Source organism: Salmo trutta, chromosome 28, assembly GCF_901001165.1.
Source record: "Salmo trutta chromosome 28, fSalTru1.1, whole genome shotgun sequence".
NCBI classification, from domain to species: Eukaryota; Metazoa; Chordata; class Actinopteri; order Salmoniformes; family Salmonidae; genus Salmo; species Salmo trutta.
Window position 1 is genome coordinate 26,755,449 of NC_042984.1, and position 15,747 is coordinate 26,771,195.

A 15,747-nucleotide genomic window follows, 5' to 3' on the forward strand; every position below is an offset into this window, starting at 1 on the left:
GTAAGATTCTACATGCAAAAGTGATTACTTTTGATTAAAATGCTTTATCTGCCTTCCCAATTATACTTTTTTTTTTTATTCTAACTTACATTTTATGGAAAAGAAAAAGATACACCATGCTGCATTCTTGACAATATGACCGAACGGTGCAGATTACCGGTCCATTCGAGCAGGGCATGCCTGCCCCACCGGCTTCCCTAGTTCAAATCCACTCAGTTATAAGACTGGCAGGGGAGTCAGAGCACTGGTGTTGCTTATAAATAGGAATGTTTGATCATGGTGCCCCCTGGTGCTGAAAGAACAGAACTAGTGTATAGAATAATGGAAATGTGTTTTAGCCACAAAACACTACTATATTTAATGAGACAGAAGATTGAGAAATATAAGTTTATATTAGGAATACAAAAGTCATAGAGAAACTTATACCACTTATGATTGTATTTTGTAGTCAGACATCAAACATACTACACTACACATCCAAAATTATGCATGTACACTGTAAACTGACTTTAGATTGACATTTCCACGCTGCTATCACTTAAGAATCAGAGCTGGTTCAAGTTGGTGTGTTATGCAATTACATTTAAGCCCAGCGTTGCATATTTAACACTGCAATGGTTCATTTATTTATTTTGACATGAACAGTTATGCAGGAAAAATAATTAAATCCAGGAGCTAAAACAAAATGATTTAGCCATGAAGACAATCAGTATGAAAACTGAATTTAAAGCCTTCAAAATGTCTGAGCCACACTTAACAAAAAGGATGACCGATGGACTGTTTAAATTCTAAATAGACTACTCAATACTCAAATACTCCAGTACCAAATGCATACCAAGTTTTACAATCATCTGAAAATGAAAAAAAAATGTACAAAAGTTTAACTTTACTCTTTAAAAGCAGGTACGGTCTGAGTGCATGATTGATTACTTTATCAATATTATGGCACTGTTATCGGGTGGAAACACTTGATGTTAAAACACAATCGTAGACATTGGACAACGCCTGATTACCCTCTATACCTTGGTTTTCTCCACACCAGAACTAGCTAAAGCCATTATCTTGTCTTCTGATCCTGAAAAGAGTGAGATGCTGGTTAAGTACAGTAGTTTGTTGAGGTTGGATCTCATGGTATAGTAACACGTAAAAGAAATAAGAGTGCAGTAGAGTTAAAGCTCACCGAGGTCTGCAGTGATTTTTTCAAATTGGCTGAGAGTTGCGGTCACATTTTCAGCCAGAAAAGTCTCATCTTCGACTGTAAGCTGCAGGAAGAACAAAGAGAAATGAACATTAATCCACACCATAGTCATAAGACACCTGTTATAGTATTTCACTAAATGAAATGACAGTTAATGACTGTCATAAACAGCATACAATCTACTGAACTCCAGATGGTTACATTTTCTAATAGTCTTTCATGACATGTTATACCAATTACCATTCCATCATAGCAGATGATCAAAATATTCAATGCCGCTTTCTCTTACAGTATTCATCGCAAGTTCAAGCAACATGAAGAAGGGATCACAGTACACTGGTACAACGGGCCTTTTACCTTCTCGCCCAGTTTTCTCAAGGCAGTGAGGATCTCCAACTTCTGCTGAGTGTACACATCCCTCGAAAGTTTCCCCACCATGACATCACGGTCCATCTACAGAGAATTTCACGCCATTAGGCTAAACTTTCAGGGGCGGTTTCCCAGTCACAGATTCATTTTAGTCCTGGATTAAAAAGCTATTTCAACAGAGATTCTCCATTGACCATGCTTTTGAGTCCACGACTAGGCTTAATATGTGTCAGGAAATCCAGCCCTCAAAGCATTCCATGAACTGAACAGGTTTTAGAATGTAAAGCTTACTTTTGATATTAAATGTATCAAATAATGTACAAACAATAATTTACATAAAATACATGGATGAACAGTGCTTCCGACCAACCTCTGCTAATCTGGTTCTCAACTGCCCTGGCTGCTTCTTGGCAAACATTCGGATCACCTCGGGGGTCTTGAAAGCTTGGCTGATGGCAGCCTGGATTGCCTAATGAAGAAAAAGACAGTTCTCCCATGTCATGCATCATGACAACATTATGGTTTGTCATTACCCGTTATAATATTATGTCACTCTTATGATATGACAGTGTATGGCCCATAGAGATACATTAGATCAGGGGTGTCAAACTCATTCCCTGTAGGGCAGTGTCTGCGGGTTTTCGCTCCTTCCTTGTACTTGATTGATAATTGATTATTTAGGAACTGCCATCACCTAGTTGTCTAGGTCTTAATTGGACACACATTTAAAGGAATTAACAAAAAACAGCTGACACTCAAACCTCCAATGGAATGAGTTTGATATCCTTGAAGTATATTATTTCTATTCATAGTATTCTATTTCATTCTAAGACCTGGTCATCCAAAGTCCCTACCAGTTGCATTCCTCCAAGCTCATCCACCAGTGTCATGTTGCCTGTCACCATCTTCTTCAGAGACTCATTGAACTCATTCAACTGCTCCAGGGTTTCCTTCTTGGTCTCCTCGTACTCCTCCTCTTCCAGGTCGTCTCTAGAATAAACAGAGAGCCCCGGTAATGGAGGAACAATATCTATGGGTGTACAGAGATGTGCTCTAAATACCATTAATACTACATGTATCACTTTGTGGAATCCTAGAAATAAAATGAATATAATGACTCATTCTAGTTCTGTGAGTGGAACATCCACTCTAGAGAGATGTGGTCTAAGTTCCATGCTACATTCCTCAGTGGAATCTTATAAATATAATACACTGAATTAATTATTCTAGTTCTGTGTGTGGAACAACCCACATTATGTTCACAGTTAGGAGTGACTGATGATGAGAGTACCTGCACTCTTCCAAATCTTGGAGCTGTTGCATCAATCTGTCCAGTTGCTCCTCCATGTTTTGTTTTAGTTTCCCAGTTTCTGATTTGCCACGAGAAGCCATGCTTCCACCCTGCAAATATCATATTTAGTGAGAAAATAGTTCAATTTCATGTATCACTTGTGGATTAACTACCTAGTTACAAACACAATGGAGCGGTCTATCCTTTGACAAGAACAATAACATTCGCTATTAGCTAGCTACTGTAGTTAGCTACCTTGTTCCCACTGGCCGCCAGATTCATCTGACTGGGACAGTTTGTTTGTGTGTAGTAGTGTAGCCTGTGGCTATAGTTGTCTAGCTGCTGGCTTGAAAAAATTAAATGAGTAATCCTCACCTGATCGTTACAACAATATAACTCGTCTCAACACAATCAATTTAGGGAAGAGGTAAACATATATTTGAATACTTCTCCATGAAATGTGTTCCAAAATACTGTCAAAAAACATTTGGGAGTGTGGGAGTTGTGAACGTAGCTCTTGTTCGTGGTCATGGATAGAAGGGATCCAGCGTTACTTTTCGTAGCCGGTTTAAGAGAAATTACGTAGCCGGTTAAATGTCTAAGGTTAATGTCTAAGGTTGGTTACAGTTAGAAAATGGTTAGGATTAGCTAAAATGCAACAACAACAAAAAATGTTTTACGTACATTTGACAAAAGCTGAATCCCATCTAGACTTGACTCTTATTCCGTGGGTGCGGCCTTTTCCTTTCCGGTTGTTTTTTGTCCAATCATATGTCTCTATTTTAATCCTCTCCAATCAAAGACCGAATTGTAATACAGGAAGTACATTACATTTTAAAGAGTCATTTTAGTGTTAGGTTCCTTGTATCTTGGGAAATTCAAGCGAATGTTTTCAGGGATCTGGGAAGATTGAGGGATTGACACGTTTGCGGTTGAACTGTGTAAGGAGGCGACTAGAAACGAATGAGACCGATTGTTTGATCACAAGTGAGAGTTGTTTGATATCGTTGAGTCTTGTTTCGCTATTGCAGAAATGTTCATAGGAAATGGCGGCAAGTAGTGCAGATGAAATGGAGGAGATTGAGGGAAAGTTGGTGAAGCAGCAGCTGTGCTAGAATGCGAACAATATGGGTGTCAGTTCTGATGGTATGGAGCAGGAGGATGCGGGTCAATGGCCGGAATGGTCGGTAGTGAAAAGACATAGGAAGAAGGGAGATCATGATACAGAAAGTAGTGGATCGTCTTGTAAAAAAAGCATAAAGAGGGCCAAGGTAGGATGCAAGAGTAGTGATGTGTTGGAGTGGAAAGTGGTGATTGTGTTTGATGAGACCACATGGTCTCACTTACACTCTAACTAACTAATGCCGGAGAGAAAGAGGTAAGCGAAGTGAAATTAGTTCGCTTCATTGGAAATGGTAGATTGTTAATATTGTGTGGGAACAAGGGGAATATATTGAAAATAGAAACATTGAAGGGGATGAAGGTTAAAAGCCATGTACCTGGTGCTTATGCTAGGTTAAGGGTAGTCCTCACTGGGGTCTCAATATGTCTATGTTCACAGATGATATTAAAGTCAAATTTTGATTTGATTTGATGATGTTCAAGGAAATGTGAAGGGAGGCAAAGGGATTGAGGCCAAAAGGTTGATCAGTAGGAAAGAGGATCAAAGAAGTGAAAGGTTCAGTGATGCTGAGGTTTGAGAAAGTCTTGTCGTGAAAAGTACAGATCGGATTCCTTAGTTTCAATGTTAGATCATTTGTCCCATGCGCTGCGGTGTTTTAAATGCCAAAGAATAGGACATGTAGCTGCTCAGTGTAAAGGAAAGAAAAGATGTGTGAAGGCGCACATGATTACGGTGAATGTGGAAGCAGTGTGAAGGATAAGTGCTGTAATTGTGGGGGAGAACACAATGCAGCATTTGGTGGATGCCAGGTACAGAGAGTGGCTCAGAGATACAGGATCAGTCATGATTATCAGTCATGATATCGTATGCAGAGACCATAAAAAAGATTGGTAGAACTACAGTGCGGACTGATGGAGCATACATGGGTGGACCTGTAGTGGGTCTACTGTCGGGGCTGGTGCTTCTGATGGTCCTGGCATGATTTCGAGGCCTGTTCAGAAATCTTGTGCTCATGAATGTGCAGTGTCAAAGGACACTTTGATAATGAATTATATTGATAAGATTATCAGTACAACTTGGGTTGTGGAAAGCAGAAATGGCAGGTTGAAGGTTATTGTGGAGATGGCAAAATAAATATTGGGGGTAACAGATGTTACTGTTGAAATGGTTGTTGACATGCTGAACAATGCTAAGGGTGGAGTGTTTCAGCATGATATAGATGCAGTTTAATGGGGAGTGGGTTTTGGGGAGGTTGTCGTAGAAGTTAGGGATTTATTTGGTTTAGAATTTATTTTCATGGTAGTACAGAACTGGGCAGATCATGATTGATCGTACATTCCAGCACAGTAGGTGGCGGCATGCACTTAAACTATTGTTTGGGGACCGCCATGATATAGAAGAAAAATGTTTTCAGGGTTGTTTTATTGTCTATTGCCATGGCTTGTTAGTCAAAATAGGCTATTTTAGCGAGATGATCGAAATAGCCTTCAATTTCCATGGAGTATTGAAGACTTCCCGTTAAACCCCACCGAAGAAGAAGGAAGGGGCTGAGGTTAGGTTTAGGTCTATGGTATGGACGTCCAAAGTATACCGGATAGCACTTACCACTTTTTTTGAGTCAAGCTCCAGAGTGGCGCAGTGGTCTAAGGCACTGCATCTCAGTGCTAGAGGCGTCACTACAGACCCTGGTTCAATTCCAGGCTGTATCACAACCGGCTGTGATTGGGAGTCGCATAGGGTGGCGCACAATTGGCCCAGCATCGTTGGGGTTTGGCAGTGGTAGGCCGTCATTGTAAATAAGAATTGTTCTTAACTGACTTAAGCCTAGTTAAATAAAGGCGAAATAAATAAAAAATAAGTCGAAGTCTACGCCCCTTCGTCGGTGATTGGTCAGCAGTAGTCATTCTTCAATTAAGTGTTTGTTGTCGTTCAAGACAAGACTAGTTTTTCTGCACATTTTGTCACTTGAGAAATACTGCACCAAACGTCTTAGTTAACTCTAAAATTGCGCGACTAAGACCTTTAAGTAAAAATAAATGACATTTCTTGATTTATCTTAGATTGAGTCTGACACATTTTGAAGAAGTGTTACTGTATGTTGTTGCGTACAGTGTCTCTAGAGGGACAAATTTAAGTTTTTTTCCCTTGTTTTTCAAGCTAATGTCTTTTTAAGGGAGTAAATGGCACAGACGTTTACTTCTGGCTCGGAGCAAACCGAACCTGTTATGCGGAAGCTTTGAGACCCGTCGTTGCAACCTGGTCTCAGAGCATTTCGAGACACTCCATTTAGTATGACACATTACGTTTCGTTTGGTATGTATTAGTTTGTGGATGTCCATCACCCAATTACAATTCGTGTTATATTTAACAACATTTCCTAAACGTACAATATGTTGCGAATTGCAAAATGTATGTTACGAATTCTAGCTAGATGGCTAACGTTAGCTAGGCTAGGGGTTAAGTTTATGAGTTGCGTGTAAAGGGTTAGCTAACATGCTAAATAGTTGTAAAGTAGTTAAAAAGTTGTTGTAATCTGTTCTTGGAGCATTTATTATTCTGCATGTAATTTCGAGAAACTCCCATTTAGTATGTTAAGGCATCAACGAAAGTAGGGTGGTTTGTCGTGGTGGCTGGATGAGTGTAATATAGCGAATGCCTAGCAACCCAAAGGTTGTGAGTTTGAACCTCATTACGGACAATCTGAGCTAATTTGCCAACACTGGGGCATTCCAAGGTTAACGTTAGATGGTGCATCTCTCAGCTCTTTGGGTTGCACACTTTTGCAAGTCAAAAGCCCATAAGATTGATATCATATTGATAGCTTATACAGTAAGGCATACATAGACCTATGCTACTAACATTCCATCTATGGGCTTCATTCATTTATTTGTATTTTATTTATTTAACCCTTATTTAACTAGGCAAGTCAGTTAAGAACAAATTCTCATTTACAATGATGGCCTACCCAGGCCAAACTCAGACGACGCTGGGACAGTTGTGCTTAGATTCTATTCATAAGTCATATGTCATGTTTAGCCTATCACATTTAAAGTAATGCAAAATGGATTAGTCACAGAATTGTTCAAACAGCTGTACAAAGAGCCTTGAAAAAGTATTCACCCCTTTACAGTTTTACATTTTTTAGTATCTTGTCTGAAATACTATAAAATATAAGAAAGAAATGAAATGTGTCAAAGGTGTCAAAAAGTGAACTGTGCAATGAGCAAGACACATCCACACAACATATACACATTCAGTAAAGAGTTTTGAAATCTAAACTCTCCCTGTCACACAGCTTTGTCAACATATCTTTGTATGTTTCTCTCTTTCAGCCTAGACTGTCCTTATAGCTCCTATGTACTGTAATCAATGGAGCCTCAAGATCTTACCAAAGTGGTTCTGCTGGCTTGTGGATCTTTCAACCCCATAACCAATATGCACCTGCGTATGTTTGAATTGGCACGGGATTACCTGGAAGATACAGGTATGTCTGATAATTTGTTGTCTGTCAACAGATTTTTTTAAATGTCTTTTTTATTTAACCTTTATTTAACTAGGCAAGTCAGTTAAGAACACATTCTTATTTACAATGACGGCCTACCAAAATGCAAAAACCCTCCTGCGGGGATGTGGGCTGGGATTACAAATAATTAAATCAAAATATAGGACAAAACACACACCACGACGAGAGACAACAGAACACTACATAAAGAGAGACCTAAGACAACTATATGGCAAAGAAGCAACACATGACAACACAACATGACAACAACATGGTAGCAGCACAGAACATGGTACAAACGTTATTGGGCAAGAAGGTAGAGACAACAATACATCACGCAAAGCAGCCACAACTGTCAGTAGTAGTGTCCATGATTCAGTCTTTGAATGAAGAGGTTGAGAGAGAACTGTCCAGTTTGAGTGTTTGTTGCAGCTTGTCAGTCGCTAGCTGCAGCGAACTGAAAAGACGCGCGACCCAGGGATGTGTGTGCTTTTTGGGACCTTTAACAGACTGACTGGCAGAACGGGTGTTTTATGTGGATGATGAGGGCTGCAGTAGATATCTCTTTAGATTATACATTTGTAAATCATTACTTTGTTGTGTTTTGTGAGTTTAGGACCTACTTCCTCAGACATTTGCATTGCTTCCAAATTATGAGAAGTAGGCCTAGACCTAGTCAAATAAGAGTGGTAGTATTTTGTATTTAACTGAATTTGTATTGCCATTGTGTGCTCCACAAAATTAGCTGGCCCAACTCCTCTTTCTTTGTCTCAGGACAGTACATAGTTGTGAGGGGCATCATCTCTGCAGTGGGTGACGGCTATAAGAAGAAGGGTCTGATTGAGGCCTGTCACCGTGTAGATATGGCCAGGCTGGCCACAGACACCTCTGACTGGATCAAGGTAGATGCATGGGAGAGCCAGCAGCCTGAATGGGTGGAGACAGCTAAAGTGATGCGGTGAGTGCTGATCATTTGTGTGTGGAGACTGTAGCTTAGTTATTGAGAGGGGTTGTCAAATCTATTTTGATTTGGCGAGTTTGTGTGATACAAAAATAAAAAAAGAGCATTACTTGCACTGCAAGACGCTTGTATTACATTTATCCAGGGTAACCTAGGCCAAGATGTACTCTTAAGGATCCTACTGTCACTCCTTAAGGTCCAAGACTGGCCCTGGCAGCCAAAAAACCCATCTAAACGTGAATCCATTCTCAATTGTGATACGGATCTAGAAACATAAATCTCTTTACTTTCATATCATGTCAAAGTAATTTCACAAATCCAAATGTGGCCCTCCCTTCTGAAGGACCGGAGTTCATATCAGTTTGTACCTAGTACCAGGGTTTAACACCTCAGAATGCTCATAGATACTTTAAAATGGGGATCCCCTCCCTTAAACACAATAAAAGAAACAAGAAAAATTCTCAGTCCCAAATAAATTCAGTTCTGTGTCCAAGAATCCATTCCAAGCTTTACTGGTGCGTGACCGAGGCGCTGCGTGTGAATGGAAACCACTAGTCAACGGACCTGTGGCTGTCCCAATAAAACACACTGGAACGGCCCGACTCAGTTCCTTTTGTGAAACAAAAACAAAACAGTCCTCTTCAATTAAAATAGGACCACTCAAACTCTGAACTCCTCTCTCTTTTAACACGACCAGTGACAACTCACGACCATGTTAACACTGTCTCTCGGTATAGCGGTTGAGAGACAGAAAGAGTAGCTTGTTGATGACAGTTGATCCTCTGTCTGAGAAAGTACAAGCAACAAATCCCTCACTGTACTCATGGTGATCAGGGATCCTCAACTAAATGTTTGTCATATATACTACTTTCTATTTTCACTGGTCAGTGAGTTACACAACTTTTTAAAATGCTTGAAACAACTAATTAGCAAATGTTGATTGCTTGTAGTTCCCTCTCATACGTCGCACTGTTCCCTAGCAACTGGTCCATCTCCCAAATATGTCTCACATGCAACAATTGTCAGTACACAATAAGTAAGTCTGTGCTAAAAAAACAACAAAGTAACCAGGGGTTACATACACTCCTCACAAAATAAACTTAGCCTCCCAACAAGACCCAACACCTTTGACCTCAGAAGAATGCAATACGTTGATACACAGGGCGTCAGCGGCAATGTTCACTCGCTCTGGCTTGTACTACAACTTGAACTCGTAGTTGACGAGAGTGGCCATCCCCCTCTGGCCTGTAGCATCCAGCTTGGCGGTGGCTTGCACATAGGTGAGGGGGTTATTGTCCTTGTGCACCAGGAAATTTGCTCCGTACAGATAATCATGAAACTTGTCCGACACAGCCCCCTTTAGCCCCAGGAACTCAAGCTTGTGAGCTGGATCTTCTCTGTCCTGGACAAAGTCTGGCTTGCATAAGCCACTGGTCTCCATCCCTCAGGGTACTCCTGGTACAGCACTCCACCCAGGCCACTCAGACTGGTGTCAATGTGGAGGACGTAGAGCTTCTCAGGGTCAGCCAAGGTGAGCTGGTGAGGCGTTCGATGATGTTCTGGAAGGCTCTCTAACACTCTGCTGTTCATCGTTTTCCAAACAGCTCCTTCTCCTTCTGGTAGAGGACTCTAGGGGGAGGACTGGTGGGCTTGCCATTTTTTCTCTTGGGGGCATATCCATCTGGTAATCTCATGGAGGGATCTGACAACAGAAGTGTTTCCTTTTCACTTACCTCCGGTAGTATCCACAGAACCCAAGAAACGACAGGAAGGCCTTGAGGTTTTCTGGTCTGGGCCATGAGGGGAGGGCATCGATACCTTGGTCGGAGACTGTGGCCCAGGTATTTCACTGAGGTCTGGCAGAATTGGCACTTGTCGATGGAAAGCCTCAGGCCTTAAGGCAGTCCAGGACCTTCATCTGCCTTTCCTCATGTCCCTTCAAGGTTTTCCCAAACACAATGAGGTCATCCAGGTAGACCAGCCCTGCAAAGAGGATCATGTCGCCGACAGCCTTCTCCATTAAGCATTGGAAAGTAGCCGGTCTGGAATGGTTCTTCTGTTCAGAGTGTGATAGTCAACGTCTGACCTGACCATTTTTCTTGTGGACGATGAGGGAGGCATATGGGCTACGTGACTCAGATGATTCCCGCTGCCATCCGCTCTCTCACGTGTTTCCGGACTTCTCCACCAGCAGGCACCATTCTTCTGCACCTTTCTCTGAATGGTTTTTCATCCATGAGTCTGAGTGTGTTCCACTCCCTTTGCACAGCCCACACCCCATTTGTGTAAAGAAAACTTTGGCCCGTTCCTTCAGTCTCCTTTTCAATCTTTCCATTTGTGGGGCAACTGGAGAGTTGCCGAAGTCAGGGTTGTTTCTTTACTGGTGACTTCTGTGTGGGCTATGTGTGCTACTGGATGCAGTTCGGCCATCTTGGGATTTGGGTTGAAGTGTGCCTGCCTGAGTGCTTTCGTTCTTCACCCTTAGAGTTATGCTGCTGCCATCTTCAGGATAGAAGCTGGCAGCTCACTCGTCTCAGCTGGTTCCACTAACACAGTGCAGGGCCTCTCAGCAGAGTTGAACTTCATGTAAACCTTGATGTTGCCTTCAGAGGTAGAGTATAGAACTTCCCTGACACTCGTCTCACATATCCGATGGGTCCATCCCTTTTTGAGCATTTCTCTGTTGCTTGTGGTTTTCACCACAAGCAACAGAGAACAGAGGGTTCAGTGGGGACTGTTGGTAGACACTGGAGCCCCTAAGCTTCTCACAGCTTTCCCAAGACCGCAAACATGTTCGAGTTGGTCCCAGTGAGCATGCAGGGGTCTCCCTGCATGGGGGGGCTCAGGACAGACAAGGGCAAGAGTTTCAATAGGCTGCTGGACACTTACAGCGTCACAGGAGATCTCAATGGTGATGCTGATGTAGCCGTCATAGGGTAGTTGCTTTCACAAGGTTATCTCTTCTAAAGGCTGGAGAAGGAGGTGTTGTCTTTGTAGAACTGCCGGTGGATGCTTGCCACTGTCTAGGATGGCATGACAGGGTTTTCCCATTCACTTTCACAGGAGACACAGTAGGCTCCTTTACTGTCCCCCTCTGCTGTTTCCCAATCTTCCTTGAGCATGGATGAAGCGTCTGTTGAATTCTTCTACATTCTTTCCTTTTCTGACAGTTCCTGGAAGAGTGGCCATCTTCACCACAGTTATAGCAGAATATGTTTTCATTATTCTTCGGCCCTGGACGTGTGGCTGGTCTGAGTTAGATGAAGCACCCAGGATCACCATTGCAGCTATGGCATACTTTAGTTCTTCTACCTGTTTGCAGAGAGCTTTGATTTTGGCCCTAGCATCTGATGATGGCTTCAATGATCTGTTCAGGTCTTGAAGGCTATGGCTTGGGGTGTGACAAGGTGATCTGAGATCTCTCATCATCAAGGTCTGTAGTTTGTCTGTTACATCACTACGGGGTGCTGACATAGGAGAGTAAGTGGTGGTGGGTATTTGCTCAGGAGAGCGAGGAGTTACATTTCCTAGATGGATCAACTGCCACTTGATGCCCTTTTACTCATCTTCAACCACACAATGCAGTGAGATCCAGAAAAGAATGGGAGAAACTCCCCAAATACAGGTGTGCCAAGCTTGTAGCATCATACCCAAGAAGACTCGATGCTGTAATCACTGCCAAAGGTGCTTCAACAAAGTACTGAGTAAAGGGTCTGAATACTAATGTAAATGTGATATTTCAGTTAACTTTTTTATAAATGAGCAAACATTTCTAAATACCTGTTTTTGCTTCGTCATTATGGAGTATTGTGTGTAGATTGATGAAAAAACAACTCTTTAATCAATTTGTAACGTGGGAAAAGTAAAGGGGTCTGAATACTTTCCTACGCCACTCATGGTAGGGTGGGGTATGCAAAATGTCAACTTTGAGCAACTCTATCTCCTTAATGTTTTAGCATTCACGTCTCAAAGTTACTTTCTGACTACTTCTGCCATGGGCAAATACAGTATGTATAGCAAGCTTTGTTCAAATCAAAGGTCTGCGGTCAAAAAGTTATTGAAATCAAATGGAACGACCCAAAAAGTCATTTAGTTGTGACATTTTGTAACCATAATAACAAGTGAAGCTAGTCTCCCATGATCTTTGCTTGGTTCCATTGGGCTTTGTCTCCCTCGTGTCAATTGAATTGTTGTCTGTGCACTTAAGGCATCATTATAAAGAACTGATGACAGCGGAACAGAACAATGACTGTGTGGACACTGCAAAGAAGAGGAGGATTGAGGCGACAATGCACGCTTTCGAGGATCCAACCTCGTATCACACAAGGAGAGGTAAAAAAGGAGAAACATTCTCCACGAGCATTCCGAGACCACAGACAAATGCACACATTTCTTACTACCCAGAAGTTGCTACTAGCTCTGCTTTGGAGAGGAGGATGCTGTGTAACACCCAGGGCAGGTAACACAACAGGATTCATTGCTGCTATATTGTTTCTTACTATCAATTCCACTCAGATTAGTAATGAGAATTTTGGTCATGTTAGTGACACTTTTTTTTAATGCAAAGTGACTTACAGAACTGTTGACATTGATAGTGATGTATTCATTATTTGGCCCATTTGGAAATTCAACCACAATGGAATTAAGTCCCAGACTTTGTTATCCTCGATTTTACTCGTGCATATATAGCTTTTTCAAGTTGTGTGTGCTTGTTTTTTTTAAATGGTCATATTAAAACTAAAACCGACAACCCTGTTGTTGCCAGCACCATGGTCTAACTCATTGAGCCAGCAACTGTTGAATACTACTGTCTGTCTGGGACATTACCACCCACATAGGGTTTGGTGACAACTAGTCACTCCACCTGAAGACTGGTATGGTGGAACAGCAGGTGATCTGCCCTGAGGTAATAAAAACTAAAAGTACATGGTGCTGGTTACATGTTTTACCGGCACAGGCTGTCTCTACTAGTGCAGAACATTGTGGCCAACTTTTTGACATTGTCTGGCAACATTCCATGATACCTGTCTCTTAAGTGTAGGTGAACCCTAAGATGAAAAAAATCCTTCTCAGAAATCAGGCAATTCCCACTTACTTAAACCCACTGCTTCAGACTTTCTAGTCTGTGTGTTTATATCAGAGGTTCGGTACAGCAGAAGACACATTTCAGTCTTGTATGGGTTAATAAACTATTCTTCATCTGTCCATGAACCCTTTAGACAACAGTCCTCAGCTGAAACTCCTGTGCGGCGCGGACGTCTTGGAGTCCTTTGGCGTTCCCAACCTGTGGAAGCACGAGGACATTGCTGAGATCGTGGGCCGCTATGGCCTGGTGTGCATCACCCGCAACGGCTGTGACGCCCACAAGTTCATCCACCAATCGGAGGTGCTGTGGAAGCACCGCAAGAACATCCACGTGGTCCGTGAGTGGGTGACCAACGAGATCTCGGCCACGCACGTGCGCCGGGCCCTGCGCCGGGGCCAGACCGTCCGCTACTTACTGCCGGACCCGGTGGTGAGCTACATCCAGGAGCACGGCCTGTACAGTGCTGAGAGTGAGCAGAAGAACGCTGACGTCGTCCTCGCCCCGCTTCAGAGACACACCGGCCCCTCCTCCAGCTGAGGTGGCCAGCCATATTGCCTGCTGCCAACTTGAATGCCTTGAGACCATTGGAGGTCGGTGGGAGGAGCTATAGGATTACTGGCTCATTGGAATGGAATAGATGGAACGGCGTCAAACGTGGTTTCCATATGTTTGATACCGTTCCAATTTATTTTCTAGCCATTACAATTAGCCCGTCTTCCTACAGCTCCTTCCACCAGCCTCCTCTACTTGAGACTGCGTAGTAGAAGCATTTATCTTTTACTGGTTTGAGAGAAGATTTGTGAATGAATGCACAGATGTTTTTGTATATTTTTGTAACAGTTGAAGTAGACTGCTCACCAGTGCTAGAATGAGTGCACTAGAATAGCCTCTTGTGTGGCATCTCCTCAGAGAATGGGTGAATCTGCTAAAGATTAAATGAATCACTGTGTTTTGTAGAATAGTATAAGCACCCAAGTAGTGGCAATCCCAAGCGGCAGAATGTAAACCCTTGATCTGTCACTAACAGTCAATCTGGTCCGTAGAGCACTTTATCTGTATAATAGCACAGATTGAAACCCATGATTATTTGTGTACAAATGAGAATTCCTTGATTTACAATGAGGCTGATGCTTAACTACAGAAATGTTTCATTTTGAAATGCAATGCAGTGATTAACATGCTCGTCCACCCTTGAGTACCTTTTTTAAAAAAAACAATGCTGGGGCTTTTGTGTGTTTGACTAATTCCTTCAGGCAAAGGCAGTTGGTATGTATGGAAGCTGTTTACAGATATAGTAGGCTAGAGTGACATACAAACGGCATGGTGTGTATTGAGAGAAATAAAACGCTGTCTTTGTTTTGCAGCTTGTGAACACTTCTGTCAGTGTCATTGCTGTCTCCAAGAAAAAAACTGTACATCCATCTTATAATGAGGAAATCCCAACCTTTCACACTTATTCTGTCTGCTTCAAATACAGGTTATTAGAAACTCTTTTTGTTAGTCTTCCTTTTTACGATCAACTTTCCTGATCAGATAAGCATTGTTCTGATAACATGAAATGTATTACAATAGTTGATTGAAGTGTAGATGCAACCCCTGAGTGGGTATTGTGTTAGTAGAGGCACTGTACGGAATCACTGAGTTGATTGAAACTGCAGAATGTCCCTTCATTTGTTTTTTTTGTTTGTTTGGCAACAAAGGCAATGCAGCCAAGCGCTTCCTATCTTGACTTGTCTTATTTCTAGAAATTAACTTCTGTTTCTTGATCAATGATCGAAAACCTAGCCTAGCTACGGTGGTGCTCAATTTAGCAGGACCGAATGAAAGCTCAGGCCAAACCCTCATCTCATATGTTCCCAAGCAAAACAGGTGAAATGGTTATTTATTTTCAATTATGTACAATTTATCATCTCTGACATCAAACAAGCAATCACTGTATCGACTAGTCATGTTCATAATATGTTTGGTAGTAACAGCTGGTGTCTTCAAGCCTTTGTCAGGGTGCAACTCAATATTACGAAGGTGTTCCTAATGTTTGGAATATTCAGTGTATGTCTGAGCATGTGTTTTTACACTCTGTCCATCACCAGGTATTGATCCCACAGTTTGTAAAATCGCCCAGATGCTAAAGCTGTGGGAGGTGATCGAGTAACAGGGTGACCTGTACATAATCAAAATCCTCAGCCCCTTCTGCAACTATACTTTCTCTTTCAGAGT

The 15,747-nt window shown here is 42.1% G+C and overlaps 2 protein-coding genes across 7 annotated transcripts; one reads left to right on the forward strand and one right to left on the reverse strand.

The window, feature by feature from the left end:
* Positions 1-373: 373 nt before the first annotated feature.
* On the reverse strand, positions 374-3,648 carry lzic (leucine zipper and CTNNBIP1 domain containing). Of its 3 annotated transcripts, none has more exons than XM_029719409.1 (7): positions 3,543-3,648; positions 2,859-2,968; positions 2,422-2,557; positions 1,938-2,036; positions 1,556-1,651; positions 1,181-1,262; positions 374-1,075 (listed from the first exon to the last, which is right to left on the reverse strand). In XM_029719409.1, exons 2-7 carry the CDS (start codon positions 2,957-2,959, stop codon positions 1,017-1,019), a joined length of 573 nt encoding a protein of 190 aa, XP_029575269.1. In that variant the 5' UTR covers positions 2,960-2,968; positions 3,543-3,648; the 3' UTR covers positions 374-1,016. The 3 variants fall into 3 exon arrangements, with proteins under 3 accessions (XP_029575269.1, XP_029575270.1, XP_029575268.1); XM_029719410.1 differs by lacking the exon at positions 3,543-3,648 and adding an exon at positions 3,234-3,479; XM_029719408.1 differs by lacking the exon at positions 3,543-3,648 and adding an exon at positions 3,114-3,479.
* Positions 3,649-3,664: 16 nt separating this feature from the next.
* On the forward strand, positions 3,665-14,908 carry nmnat1 (nicotinamide nucleotide adenylyltransferase 1). 4 transcript variants are annotated; one of them, XM_029719406.1, is made up of 5 exons: positions 3,665-3,799; positions 7,314-7,465; positions 8,258-8,441; positions 12,652-12,776; positions 13,664-14,908. In XM_029719406.1, exons 2-5 carry the CDS (start codon positions 7,351-7,353, stop codon positions 14,065-14,067), a joined length of 828 nt encoding a protein of 275 aa, XP_029575266.1. In that variant the 5' UTR covers positions 3,665-3,799; positions 7,314-7,350; the 3' UTR covers positions 14,068-14,908. The 4 variants fall into 4 exon arrangements, with proteins under 4 accessions (XP_029575266.1, XP_029575265.1, XP_029575267.1 ...); XM_029719405.1 differs by having other exon boundaries at positions 3,681-5,551; XM_029719407.1 differs by having other exon boundaries at positions 3,681-3,845.
* The last annotated feature ends 839 nt before the right edge of the window (positions 14,909-15,747 follow it).